Source organism: Phocoena sinus, chromosome X (genome assembly GCF_008692025.1).
Source record: "Phocoena sinus isolate mPhoSin1 chromosome X, mPhoSin1.pri, whole genome shotgun sequence".
Taxonomy (NCBI): Eukaryota; Metazoa; Chordata; class Mammalia; order Artiodactyla; family Phocoenidae; genus Phocoena; species Phocoena sinus.
The window spans coordinates 59,605,464-59,619,777 of record NC_045784.1 but is presented as its reverse complement, the minus strand read 5'-3'; the positions used below and the strand labels follow the sequence as shown (position 1 = coordinate 59,619,777).

Here is a 14,314-nt window from a genome sequence, read left to right as displayed (position 1 = left end):
CTGGAAGCTAGGGGCTCTCTTCCTTATCATATGGTGCTGTGGTGGTGGCAGGGACTCTGGTGAGAGGCTGTCTCAAATCTCCCTACTGGCTTCAGTGTGTCCGGTTTCATATTTTCCCTGGGTACAGGAGCCTTTCAGTTAGTTCCTGGATTTCTCACAAAGGGAATTTGTCCATGAATTGTTGCTGAATTGGTGTGTTTGTGGGGGAAAGGATGGTCCAGGACTTCCTAATCCACCATCTTGCTGATGTTATTCTCTTAAGAATTACATTTTTTTTTTTTTGGTCAGATGTGACTAGCTGATTCTGAAACAGATACAGAAAGGCAAAGGGCCAAGAACATCCAAGATACTTTTAAAGAAGAGGAACAAGGTAGAAGGCTATCAAGAGCTTATTATAAAGTCCAATGATTAAGACTATGGTATTTGTGCAATGACAAATAAACTCATAGGGGACTTCCCTGGTGGCACAGTGGTTAAGAATCCGCCTGCCAATGCAGGGGACATGGGTTTGATCCCTGGTCTGAGAAGATCCCACATATTGCGGAGCAACTAAGCCCATGTGCCACAACTACTAAGCCTTCACTCTAGAGCTTGTGAGCCACAACTACTGAGCCCGCATTCCACAACTACTAAAGCCTGTGTGTCTAGAGTCTGTGCTCTGCAACAAGAGAAGCCACCACAATGAGAAGCACACTCGCCGCAACTACAGAAAGCCCACGTGCAGCAACAAAGCCCCAAACGCAGCCAAAAATAAATAAATAAATTTATTTTTAAAATAGACTAATAGAACAGAACAATTCAGAAACAATCTGACACATATGTAGACACTTGGTTTATGACAAAGGTGACACAATAGAGAAATGGGGAGGAAAAGACATTCCCTATAATAAATGGCACTGGGTTGAATATATGGATATTCAATATATGAATATTCCCTATATGGAAAAGACAAAACTTGGTCCCTGTATCTCATCATACACAAAAATCAATTTCAGGTGGACTGCAGATCTAAATGAATGGCAAAAGCATAAAGCTTCTAGATGATAATATGGGAGAATATCTAAATGCTCTCAAGGTAGGAAAATACTTCTTAAATGGAACACAAAAAACCCTAGCCATAAAGGAAAATACTGAAAAACTAGACACATTAAAATTTAAAACTTCTGTTCATCAATGGATACTATAAAGAGATTTGGGAAGGGTTTGCAACCAAAAAATTCAAAAGTGGTTCATAGCCAGAGTACATAAAAAATTCCTACAAATCTTTAAGAAAAGAATGAACAACCCAATAAAAATGTGCAAAAGACTTGTATAGGCACTTCACAAAAGAAGATAACCAAATAGATAATAAACATATGAAAAGAAGTACAACTGCATTAGTCTTCTGAGAAATGCCAGTTAAAATCACAATGTGATATTACTACAAACCCACCCACCAGAATGGCTATAATTTAACGAGTGATAATAACAAGTATTATCAAGGATGTAGAACAACTAGAATTCTCATACATTGCCAGTGGGAATATAAATTGGTTCAATCACTGAGAAAAGTTGTCATTATCCATAAATTTGAAAATATGCATTCCCTATGACCCAGAAATTCCAATCCTAGGTATATACCCAACAGAAATTCAAGTACACATAACCAAAAGACATGTATAATAATATTCATAGTACTGTTATTTATAATAACCCCAAACAATAAACAATCCAAATATTCATTATCAGTAGAATGAATAAACTGTGGTATATTCAAACAAGGGAATAATATACAAAAATACAAATAAAAAACTACAGCTGCATGCAACATCATGGATATCAAAAAACATAACATCGAGCAAAAAAAAAAAGCTCCCCCCCAAAATACATACTATTTGATTTCATTTATATCAAGTTCAAAATGGGCAAAACTAATCTATCATGTTAGACATCAGGTCAGTCATTCACTTTGGAGGAGGATGGTATAGTGATATGGTGGGGGTTTTGAGATGCTATTTCTATTTCTTGACCTGAGTTCTGGTAACATTACTATATTCACTTTACAATAATTCATCCAGTTGTACAATTATGATTTGTGACCTTTTCTGTATGTATGTTACACTTCAATAGAAAAGTGTGGGGAAAAGAAATGAAGAGCTAAGTGATGGGTATTTATAGACTAGTCAGATAAAACTGGTCCTCTATGAGGGTCACCCTGCAGGCAACGCAAGTGGTTTCTCTTGGTCATGTTCTTGGGGATTAAAGGGCTTCAGAAGTTCTCTAGTATAAAGAGATCTTCTCTATAACGTAATCACAGATAAACTACAAGTTATTTTTCACAAGATCTAAGAGAGAAAGAAAGATGAGACCTACATGCAAATAAAACAAAACATCAAATAATACATTACAAAAAACTCTTTGCACCATCATAGAGGTAATGTAGTTAAGGTTTTTCTCCATTTTACTATCTAATGATTCTAGAAACCAGTGAGACATTGCCAGTGGAACTATCTACTCACCTAAGCACAGTTAACAATTCACAGGCTTAGCAAGGCCTGAGGAAAACAGGCATGTTACAAATGTCTTTGTTTTACATGAACATCTCTAAAGGCCCCAAATAATAATTCAAGCCAACAAGTGTTTAAGTACCCTAACTATAAACAGCACTGTGTACCACGTATTGTGGAAAAAGACAAAAAGGAAGGCAGATTTCCAAGGACCCCTAATATAAAGACACAAGTTTTATTAAACACAGTAACAGCAATAACTGGAGAATGATTCCAAGTCAGGATATGGTGGGTGGGTTGCAGGAGTAGAATCGGTAAGAGAGAAAATGGGATAGGTATAATGCAGCCAGTTGATCAAAAGCCTTGAATGTCACACTGAAAAAATCTAGATTTAAACCTATAGAAAATGATCTTATCTGGATCCCACTCCCCTAAAAAATTCTTGGATTTAGCGATTCCCAGTCATTTTCTTGATCAACAGGCCTTAATAATTAACATCAAATCTAGATATACTAATGTCCTATCTAGTTAAACCAGAGATGTTTTGTGCAAAGTTAACGTTGACTTCTATGACATCACCTCAAATAATTAGAGACATATTCCAAATATTGCTAACAGTCCCCAATAAACCCTTATAAGTTACACAAACATATTTTTCTAAACACTTAAACCTTAAGAGTTTCAGTTACAGTATCTCTTGGGGAAATCATCTGAATGAGACACTACCTTTATTTGCCTCCCCCACAAAATAATCTTTCAAGCATTAAAAGATATCTAATACTTAATATAGTGGCTGACTCATAGCAGGCTTTCTATTTATTGAACTAGATTGTTAAATTACACCAGTCTATTAACCTTACTCATCTCTCTCATGGTTTAGTAGACTTTGATCATCACCTTCTCTCAACCTATCTCTCCAGAGTGAAAAAACAACTAGAAAGTCCCTCCAACCTTTTGATCAATTTGTTTTCTGGGGATTTGTATCAGCTGTTAAGTTTTTCTTGATGAGCAGCCACCAGAATTACCTACATGATTGTGAATGCAAATCCACTTTTGGTCTTTTATATGGAAAAGATAAGAGTTTTGTTTCATCATTGTTTTCAACACCCTTCCTGATAATGCCCACCATATTCTCACCAAAATCACAACTGGGCCAACTTCTTCATAGACAGATAAACAGTGATTTTTATTTTAATCTTTTTTACCCTAACAATAATATTGTGTATTGTCTAACTCAGAGACTGATGAGATGTATTTAGCTCCTGAGATCATCTCCAATGAGTATCCAGATAAACCTACAGATACTCAGCTACTCCAGCTGAAGGAGACAGGTATGATTCCAGAAGGTCCAAAGTGACCCTTTCATTTTTTATCATGAGCAACTGTGCCCCCACTGGGAAGGCTGTTCTAATAACTCCCTAGGAGAACTTTGCTGATCTCTCTGCTATGCATCCTGACTGCCCTAATTTCCTTCTGTATTCTGTTTTTAAAGTTTTTAAATTGAGGGATGACATACATACATCTTCAGTGACTTCTAGATCCCTTTCTTGAATCATAACTGAGCCCATCATCTCATAAGCATGAATAGGTTTGCATGACCTTATACAATGAAGTGCCTCTGACTATTCTGCCCACTTTGTCTCATGAGATCTTCCTGCAATTTATTCTCATCAGTTTGCCTTCACTCCTTGCAGATAAACTGGTGAGAAACCTGAATGTTCTGCTCATTGAAGGGTGTACATTTTTATCTTTTTTCCTCTCCATCTAAGAGCTGCTGTAACAGCAGCTGTTTGTGTTGAAAACTAAAATATAAAAATATGACCTACGTGGCCAAATCCCACAGGCTGTTTACTTCCTTATTTATGAATCAGATTCTGTCAGCACAACTTAGAATCTTGACTGTCAGCAATACTGCAATTAAATGTCCTTGCAAAGCCAGCAGAGGGTGCACCAGGGCACTGGAAATTTTACCCAAGATGTAGCCATACTAATTTAATAGTCAATCAATGTTTCCTTTTTTTTTTTTTCTTTTCTTGGTATACTAAAACTAACACCCTCAAGAAAACTTATGTTGAATCTGGGCTAAAATTCCTTCAAAGCATACTCTAATTCTCCTGAAAGTGAAGTTCAGGAAGAATAAGGAATACATGGTTAAACATAGTCTGGCCAAAATGTAGGTAGAGAAGAAGAAAATGATGCAGATCGGAGCCCTCTCCTTTGCAAAAATTCCATAGCTCTACCCAGCTACCAGACAAAAGGCTCCAGGAAGTAGTATATTATAGGGGAATGGGCACTGAACTGGGAGTAAAGAGACCAACTTCCATTCTAATTTTGATCAGAGTTGTATGACCTTGGACAAGTCATTTCCCCCATAGGAACTATGTGCTCTCCAAGGGGAATGATCAAATGGATTCATGGCCCCTCATAACTCTAAAAAACTCTGACTGTGTTTGTGTGCTTGTGTGCTTGTTATTACTTCTCCAAAAGATTAAAACGGAAAAACTAAAGGACAGAAGATAAGGCGCTGTATTTAAACCTAGACAGAACTATTTGAAGCACCACGCAAAGGCAACTAAATGCCATTACAGACCCTATGAGAATCCTACACCATCACAGGAGCCCCAGAATACAGCTGTTCTACTAATCCTCAGCCTACAAACAGGGGTCTGTCCATTCTGAATGCCAAAAGGCCTTGCCACCATTTGACTAAGGAAGTTCAATTCCTTCATCTTTTCACAGAAAACCAATGTTCAGCTGCTAAGTATTTCTACTGGGCATAGTCGTGGGGCAGGGGTGAGGGTTTGTTGTTGGGAGGTGGATAGATAAAGGGAACCAGAATCCTAGTTAATTATCATTTAGCTACTGTGTTTAAAGTTTCAAGTATGAGAAGCATGTCTACTGATTCTCTTCTTTGATAAGCTGTTATATAAGTTGAAGTGTGCTAGCAAAACATTTTAAGGCTCAGGACAACCTTCCAACGCAAAATGTAGAAACTGTGTCCGCCCTAATATTAAAGCATTATCATGAATGTGACACCAACTTTGGATGGGTGGTCAAAGTAGCACTAATAATGTTTACAGAGTATGACAATGACTCTGGATGTGGTAATAAATATAGAAGGCCTGGGTCACTCACCTCAAGGAACTTATTTGTACAACTTGCCCTCTTCCCCAAGAGGAACAAATTGACTGTTATTCTTTAACCACCTCAAAAGGATCCTTGGCTGCTTCTCTTAAGTTTTACGTGAAACAAAATAATGGCGAACAAGAGAATACTTAGTTTTAGGGCGCTAAATTTCCTTAAATAAAGAGCTAGAAAAAGTAGAAAACAAACACCAAGGCTAACAGTTTGCTAACCAGGGCACAAACACCATAAAGATTGTATTAAAAAACAAAAGAAACAAAAAACAAACCAAAACAAACAAACAAAAAAACTGGGAGACTATTCTTGAGTCATTATTCCATCAGTAGATTCCTGCTCACAAGCAAGCAGGAGTGAAGACACTTCACACCAACCCTCCCCACCCCACTCCCCCCAAAAAGAGTCAGAACCGGCATGCAAAGGGTGAGTTTTATTCCAAAGATTTTTTAAACTGCTGTTTCAGAAGTTGTCTAGCAAGACGGCATATTTCTACCAGAATTCCTCAGGGGCGCTGATCCTCACTAGAACACCGAGGACAATCCGTCTCAAATTGCAGGTAAGTGTGAACAAGCCCACGATCTGGTCAGTGCACCAGCACCCCGGCGCAGAAGACACGGTTCAAAGTTGTTTCAACGGGCGTGGAGCAGTTATTACAACTGTTTACAGCTCCAACTCCAAAAGAGAGCCTGCTAGTGCTGCCATCAGCTCTGGACACGAAAAAACAAGCACCGCGGGCGCAGAATCTCACCGGGAGCAGAAGGGCCAGGCTGCTGCCGTTAGTCAGCCGGGGGGGCAGCGCCCGCACCTTCGCGCCGCGGCCCGGCCGGGAGCGCCGCCAACTTTTCCCGAGGCAGCCGGAGCTGGGGGCGGCGGGCGCCGGCCAGAGTTCCCAAGTCCGGAGGTCCTGAGAGAGTCAGGGTGAGCTGGGCCAGGGGCCGAGGACAACCTGCCCCGGGGCGACCTCTCCCCAGCTCGTCCGCCCCCTCCCCGATCCCGCCGTCGAACTCGGCTCGAGGTGGCAAAGTCCTCCCCGGGCCCCCGCCCTGCGCACATGGGGAGGGGGCCCTGCCCCTCCAGAGTGACTCACCTGGTGCCTGTCCTGGGCGTCTGGGGGGAGCGTAGCTTCTCCCCGTTCCAGCAGCTGCTGCTGCGGGGATGGCTGCCCGAAGTGGCGGGTGATGGAACCGTCGGGGTCGAGGCCACCGGGGCTGCTCAGGGTGCCCGAGGCGCCGAGGTTACCGGGACCGCCAAGGCTGGACTCGGCTCCCCGCTCCCGCCGCAACTCGGAGCGCAACTCTAGGTAGCAGCACAACGTCAGCAGGTGGAGGGCCAGCGAGAGGCCAAAAAAACCCAGGAAGAGCCGGCAGCTGTTCCCTTCGCCAGCCCGGGCAGGGGCCCCGCGACAACCGCAGCCCTGGCTCCCGCGCTCCCTCGGCGCTGCCGCGGGCTGGAGTTCCCTGCGCTCCACCTCGGGGTAGCCCATGGCCTCCGGAGACACCCACTGTCTGAGGCCCGGGAGCCGCCGCGTCTGGCTCAGTCCTTCGCGACCCCTGACAAGCGGCTACTGTCCTGCCATCGGCTGGGGACTGCAGGGACCCGTTCCTGCGCGACGGAGGCTGGGCGGGACCGAGCAGGGAGCAGCCGCAAGTGCAGCTCCACTCCGAGGGGTGGAAAAGGGAGGAGGAGGGGCGGGAGAGACGGGCGGCTCGGCCCCGCGGAGGGAATGAGGGAGGAGGCCCCGGCCGACCCCGCCCCGTGCCTCAAGCGGCTGCCGGGACGCCCAACCACCGAGCCCGCCAAGCCTTGGCGCCCCGCCCCATGCCGTTCCACCCGGGGCCTTCAGCTGCGGGGCGGGGTCTGGGGGCGTGTGGGTTCGCCTCTGCCCCGTGGCCCCACCCAGCTCTTCTCGCTCACCCCGTTCCAGTTGGTGACTGCGGCTGTCGTTCATCCCTGGACTCCGCCCCAATTTAACCCTTGAGCGCCAGTACGGGGTCGGGGGCGGGGAAGGGGGGGAAGAGGAGGGAAGGAGCGGGAGGCTGAGAAGAATTGGGGAACCTGGGAAGGAAAGTAGAGCAAAGAAAAGGAGGCGGAAACTAGTATTAATAGAAATGTTTGCAATTAACTGCAGTTGTTCATAACATCATCCAGTACTTATCTGTTGCTTTCAATCTTCAAAGCGTTTAACAGACGTTAAACTAATTAAAACAGTTTTGGGTTTGGAATGAAACCATGCCTACTGGGTTTGCAATCCAATGGCGCGCCAAAAGAAAAGGAGACCCAGTAGCCTGAGAGCCAAAGGGAGTGAGAATGAGGTGGGACTGAGACAGCCCCACTCCTGGAGTGAGTCTGGGGCCTCAATCTAAGTGACGAAGAAGTCCATCTGTGCCAGGTGGAACTGAAGTGATGCTGCCTCACGCAGGATAAAACAGTCCCCTAGGATTTCTTGGTATATTAATTAGTTCAAAGTATTGATCCCTTTACATGTAGAAATTGCTGTACGAGAGAATCTACAGCCAGTGTAGTTTTCTTCTTCCACCGCAGCAGGAATTTTGAGTGGAGAACAAGTGCCTTCAATGAGCAAATGGGGAAACTGAGGGCCAGAATAAGGTGGATTTTTACATGGGTGGTCCACAGAATGGCCAGACAGTATTGGCATCTCTATTTGCAGGCAACTGTTCTAGCCTCTCCACCCCTCTCCTCCTCTCCCTGGAGTAGTCCCTGGGGGAAGTTCAACAACTCAGCCAAATGTTCCAGATGGACACTGCTGCAACTGCAGCATCTTCAACCCTCTGAAAAGGGTTCAGAGCAAAAAAACAAATGAAAAATGTGGCAAATGTCAGAACAATAGACCCTGAAATGAAAGATGGAAAGGATTAGTTGAGTCGAAATTAACAAGATTTACTAGTCCGAGATTATAGAGAGCTAAATGACCATAGCAGGGCAAATATGTATGCTTCTTGGTCACTATGCACTCCCATTCCCATGTTATGAATAATTAGCAGTTTTATTGACTTGAAAAGGGTAGGCCTAAGACCTAGGCTGGTGAAAAAGAAGAAAAATAGGGGGAAATAGAAAAGAAGAGAAACAACAAAACAAAAGCAAAGCATATGGTGGGGAGGTCAGTCCAAAGATTACAGAGGTCATAAACCTTAAATATATTAGCCACAGGCAATTTTTCTTTCAGACACTTTGGGAATGGCCTCAGTGCTTCAGAAACATCTTTGTGTCTCCTCATTAGCCCTTAAGTATGAACTGTAAAGTTTGCAAAGAATATCATCATCATGCAAATAAGAAAATAAAAAGGGGCACTTAGCTAATCTCAAATTCTGCTTATTCAGTCAAGGAATTCTAGATGCTGGCTGGAGGAACTGCCAGGCTGATTTAACTTAATTATCACAGCCCAGGATTATTAGAAAGAATGCTAGACTAGGAGTCAGTAGACCTGACCCTGCCACTGGTTCGCTGGGTCATTCTGAGAAAGTCACTGCTTTTGAGGACCTTAGTTTCTCCAACTGTAAAATGAGGAGTTTGAACTTAAACAGCTATAATATTGTGTTTTATCTGTGTTATCACTGACTATTTTGACTTGGCTGCATAAAGGGTTCAAAGAGGCTGCCTCTTCTTCCCCTAAAGTGAAAAGGGAACAAATAACAGCCACTCCTGGGAGTGGTGGTGGTGCTCAGGGGCCTTACTAGTCTCAGCTTACCATGTTCTACCAGGCTTTTCACAGCTTGACTGAAGACCCTGGGTTGCACCATTGCCTTCAGAAGTCCTGCAAATTGCATTTGATCTGGGACCTCACTTTGGTTCCCAAGAGGAAGAACATATGGCTTAATATGAAGTAGAAATATTGGAATGGGGTAATCCAGTGAGGAATGTACATGGTTAGATGTTTTTGTTGTTGTTGTTGTTGTTTATAAATTTATTTATTTATTTTTGGCTGCGTTGGGTCTTCGTTGCTGCGCACGGGCTTTCCTCCAGTTGCAGTGAGCAGGGGGCTACTCTTCGTTGCGGCGCGCAGTCCTATCGTGGTGGCTTCTCTTGTTGCAGAGCACCGGCTCTAGGCACACGGGCTCAGTAGTTGTGGCGCAGGCTCTAGAGCACAGGTTTCAGCAGTTGTGGCACTCAGGCTTAGCTGTTCTGCAGCATGTGGGATCTTCCCGGACCAGGGCTTGAACCCGTGACCCCCCGCATTGGCAGGCGGATTCCCAACAACTGTGCCACCGGGGAAGCCCTACATGGTTAGTTTTAAAAAGTATTTTGAAGTGTTAATTCAGTTCGCTTCTATGCTTCCATAAGTACCCCATCCTCTACAACACAGGTCTCAAAATGACAGCCTGCAGGTTACATCCAGCCAACAGGTGTGTTGTGTTTGGTGCAGTGTTGGCTAAAATTTTGGATAAAAATAATAATTGCCAGGATCCAGAAATCAGGAGATTTCACACAAAAAAAATCCCTATTTCTTTAAAGCATGCTAACACTGGATCCACATTCCCATATGGCTACAGTCAGCTAGAATTGCCCCCTAGAGACAAGCATGAACAATCAAGTTCTACACAGTCATCCCCACCTTCTTCCTTTAGCCTCCATTACTGTCCTTGTTACCCATTTCCCTTACCTGTCTGGCCCCATGTACTCTAGGAGACAAGATATCAGCTCCTTAGCATGACCTATAAACCGCCCTTCCAACCTCATCTTCTGCCACCCTACAAGGAACCCATACTCCCACAATCCTAAAGTCACTGACACTTCTCACACTTACGTGTCTTTGCACAAGCTGGTTTCTTTGCCAGGAATGCCCCGACCTTGGAAAACTGATAAATTCTTCAAGAATCAAATCATGTGTTCCCGCAACTCCTTCCAAACAGATTTCCCTTTTTGCTTTCACTGCACCCTGAACATATCTCAATGATATCTCTGACCACATCGTATTTGTATTTATTTGCAGGCTTTCTTACCATTAACCTGTGAACAACGTGATAGTAAAAATCATGTCCTTTCCATTTTGGTAGTCCCAGTACAAAGCATAGCATCTACCACATAGTAGATAACAGTATTGTTTGTCAAATGAATGGGACGTGACATCTGCTATGGTAACCTGGACTGCCTAGAATTCCAAAAATGGTACTGAGCAAAAGGATGCCTGTCAGTACCACTTATGAAGCATGTACTGCGTGCAGAGCTGTATAACACACTATCGAAAGAAATAAAGGAAATAGAACCAGTTGTGCAATTATCCTCTTATTTGTGCCACTGTTGGAGCTGTGGATAATCCAGAAATTCAAATATAATTGGTTTGTAATACCTCACTGGCTTTCTGTCCCATCAAATTTCCCCTCCTAATTTTATTTGCCTGGTCCTAATATTAAAAAAATATTAGTTGACAATATATGAAGAATAAATGTTCAAAATAAGTTGACAGCCTCTGAACACCCACCAATTGGGCAGAAGATGCTAAGGAGTTGGGCAGGGACTGGTTTTTAAATACCTCTTAGCTCTGGTTAATCCACAGAACAAATCACTGACATAGAAATCACAGAGTTGACTCTGACCCACTTAGTGACAAGCAGATAGTTGGGAGGAACATGGGCTTAGGACTTAAGATCCTCACTTACCAGCTGTGTGACTTAGGACAAGTGATTTTTGCCTGTCTTACAGAGCCTCAGTTTTCTCATCTGTAAAATGGAGATGACAACATATGTTTTGTAGGATAACTGTGCTGAAATGGGATGCTAGATGTCAAAGTGTCTGGCACATAATAAATGCACAGTAAACGTTAGTCTCTGCTAAGAGACTACCATCAAAAAGAGATGAGAGGAAAAACATGTAACAGTCCTCAAGAATACGGCAGAAATGCAGAAGAGCATGTACATACTTTGCCCTTGCCAAATGCCTGCCCCCGTTTTGTATTCTTAAAGTTTGACATAGACCCCTTATGGAAGTTCCCACCACCCTCTTACCAACTCTTGACTCCAACTTGTATCCAACTTCCTCCTCTCCGTTTCCACTTGATGTCTAGTAGACATCTTAAACTCAATATGACCAAAACCAAAGTTCTTCTCCAAACGTGTTTATCCCTTGGTCTTCTGTGTCTCAGCAAATGGCAACTTCATCTTCTCATTGCTCAAGACAAAATCTTTGAAGTCATCCTTGAATCCTCTCTTTTTCGAATACCCCACATCCAATCTGTCAGTGAATCCTGTCAGTTCTGCCTTTAAAATATACCCAGAACCTGACCACTTCTTACCACCACCTAGTGACCACCCTAGTCCAAGCACCCATGCTCTCTCACTGGATTACTACTTTAGCCTCCTCCACGCTTTTTACTTTTGTCCTTGCCACTCTGCAGTCTATTCCCTACCCTACCCTAGTCAGAGGCTTTCTGTTAAAATGTCAAGTCAGATCCTATCACTCTGCCCCAAATCCTCCAATGGCTCCCTTTTTCTTTCAGAGTCTTTACCTTGGCCTACAAGGCCTTACATGATCTGATTGTTGGCCACCTCCTGGGCTCCTCTCCTACTACTATTCTCTTTGCCCTCTACTCCAGACACGTTGACCCCTTTGCTGTTCCTTGAACTTGAAAAGCATGCCCCCACTTAAGAGTCTTTTAACCTACACTTCCTTTTGCCTGGAATGCTATTCTCCCAGCTAACTGCATGGCTTCTCCCTCACTTCTTCCGGGTCCCTTCTTAGATGTCACCTTATCAGAGAACCTTTCCCTGGCCAATTTCCCATCACTCCCTATCCCCTCCCTTGGTTGTGTTTTTCTTCTTAGCACTTATCATCGTCTGACGTATTATCTATGTGTTTGTATATTGTGTGTCTCCCCTGCAACCACAATTAGAATATCAGGTCCAGGAGGGCAGATATTTTTGTCTGTTTTTGTTCACTGTTTTATCTACCAGAGGAAGAGCAGTACCTGGCACACAACAGACTCTCAATAAATATTTGTTGATGGAATGGTTGAATTCCTCCCCTGGTAGAGTAAGAGGAGGAGAAAGGAGGACTGGTGAGATGGGCTACTGGATAGGCAAGGACTTTTCTTCCAGCATAGTAAAGCAGGAAGGAACAGCTCTTTCATTTTACACGAGGCATCTCCCCCAGAGAAAGAGACACAAAGGGCCACACAGCTAATTAAAGGAGGGGATCAGGAAGGAAAGGAAAATTGGTTGAACATCTATCTCCTATGCGCCAGCCTTTCTCATTAACTTCTGTGTGATGTTAGTATTATGAACATTTCACAGATGAGGAAACTGAGGCATTTAACAGACAGGTCAAATGACTAGCTCAAATTCGCATAGCAACTAAATGGCAGAGTCTGAATTTGAATCCAGGTCTGAATGGCTCAAAAATTCCATACTCCATTCTAAGCCTTATCTCCCACCAACTACTGGCAGATAGATTCAAAATTCAGCTTTATAGAGCTAGACACGCAGAGACCGTGAGATTCTTGGGGTGGCAGAGTTATAAACCAGATGGAAGTCAGAGTTTCTTCTCCCACCAGGCTGGCTGCGCAGCCACCACCCTTTTGCTCCAACTCAAAGGCCACTGTGCGTACTGATTAGATGAATGTGCTTAAATCTGGTTCCCAATCAGGTAACCTTTCCGTACAGTAAGCCTTAATAACTTCCCATGGACTATAGAATAATAACATAACTCCTTAGCCCGACATCCAAAGCCCTTCAGTTTGGACCTAAACTACCACTCCAGCTGTGCTGTTGCTAGGCCTTGACAAAATTCTGTCTGCATTGTCTCTCATTGTCCAGGAACAAACCCTACACTCCTGCCTCTTTGCCTTTTGCTGACATTACTCCCCTTCCTCCTTCCAATATCCTGTCCCTTCCCCTTTGCCTATTTAAAATCAGCACATCCTTCAAGGCCCAGCTCAAGTTCCCCTCCCCCACCCACCCCTGCCTGCCCACAGTGCTCTCCACCAGCACGTTCTGTCTATACAACTCCTCTGGCATTTAGAATATGCCACTCACAATTGCTAATTCTTCCCCCATTCTGTGTGAGGGTCTCATTTCCCCCAGATTACAGCCTATGCTCTTCAAAGGGTAAGACCTTGTCTCAAACCCCTGCAGGGCTTACCTTGAGCAAGTGCTTACCCATCTTTGTTAATGGATTAAAGATTCTGCAGAGATGAATTTTAAGCAGAGTTTTGAAGGCAGAAGGGGTCTGGGTTTGATGGAGACAACTGTTCTAGATGGAAGGCAAGGTAAAATAAAATGCTGAGCACATTTAATATTTAGAAAAAAAATGTAAAACACACACTGAAGAAGGGAAAGAGCAGCAGACCTCTAACGTGATGGAGGAAATGACTGTAGCCATGACTGGCATAGAAATGTTTGCAGAAATCCATGAAGCAATGATAAGGTGATAAACATTCCTCTTGCTGTAAGGGAGCAAGATGGCACAACATTAACATGGAGTATTCATTTTTGCAATAAAGTCTTTGGCTACTCATAGGGTGGCTGAGCATATGGGGAGGCTCTCACTTCACGAGAGGAATTTTTCATTCAAAAATAGAAGATCTTGTTGCTGGCAAAATGTCATTTGCATCTATGTCCCCTGCAATTTGTGTCAGTCCCACCATTCAGACCACCAAGAAGCCTAGAAACAAACTGCCATTGATACATGGCACATCAGGACCACTGCGAGATCACAGATTCAGTTTTTGGCAGAGT

The 14,314-nt window shown here is 43.6% G+C and overlaps 1 protein-coding gene across 3 annotated transcripts in view; it reads right to left on the bottom strand.

Moving 5' to 3' along the window:
• EDA (ectodysplasin A) overlaps positions 1-7,299 on the bottom strand; it is a 389,197-nt gene extending 381,898 nt beyond the window's left edge. For 2 of the 3 annotated variants that reach the window (XM_032620956.1, XM_032620957.1), the window contains exon 1: positions 6,715-7,299. In XM_032620956.1, coding sequence (XP_032476847.1) covers positions 6,715-7,110 — 396 coding nt within the window. In that variant the 5' untranslated portion in view covers positions 7,111-7,299. Of the gene's footprint in view, positions 1-6,039; positions 6,532-6,714 lie in introns of those variants that run through there. The other variant, XM_032620958.1, reaches the window with a different exon arrangement.
• Between the last annotated feature and the right edge of the window lie 7,015 nt (positions 7,300-14,314).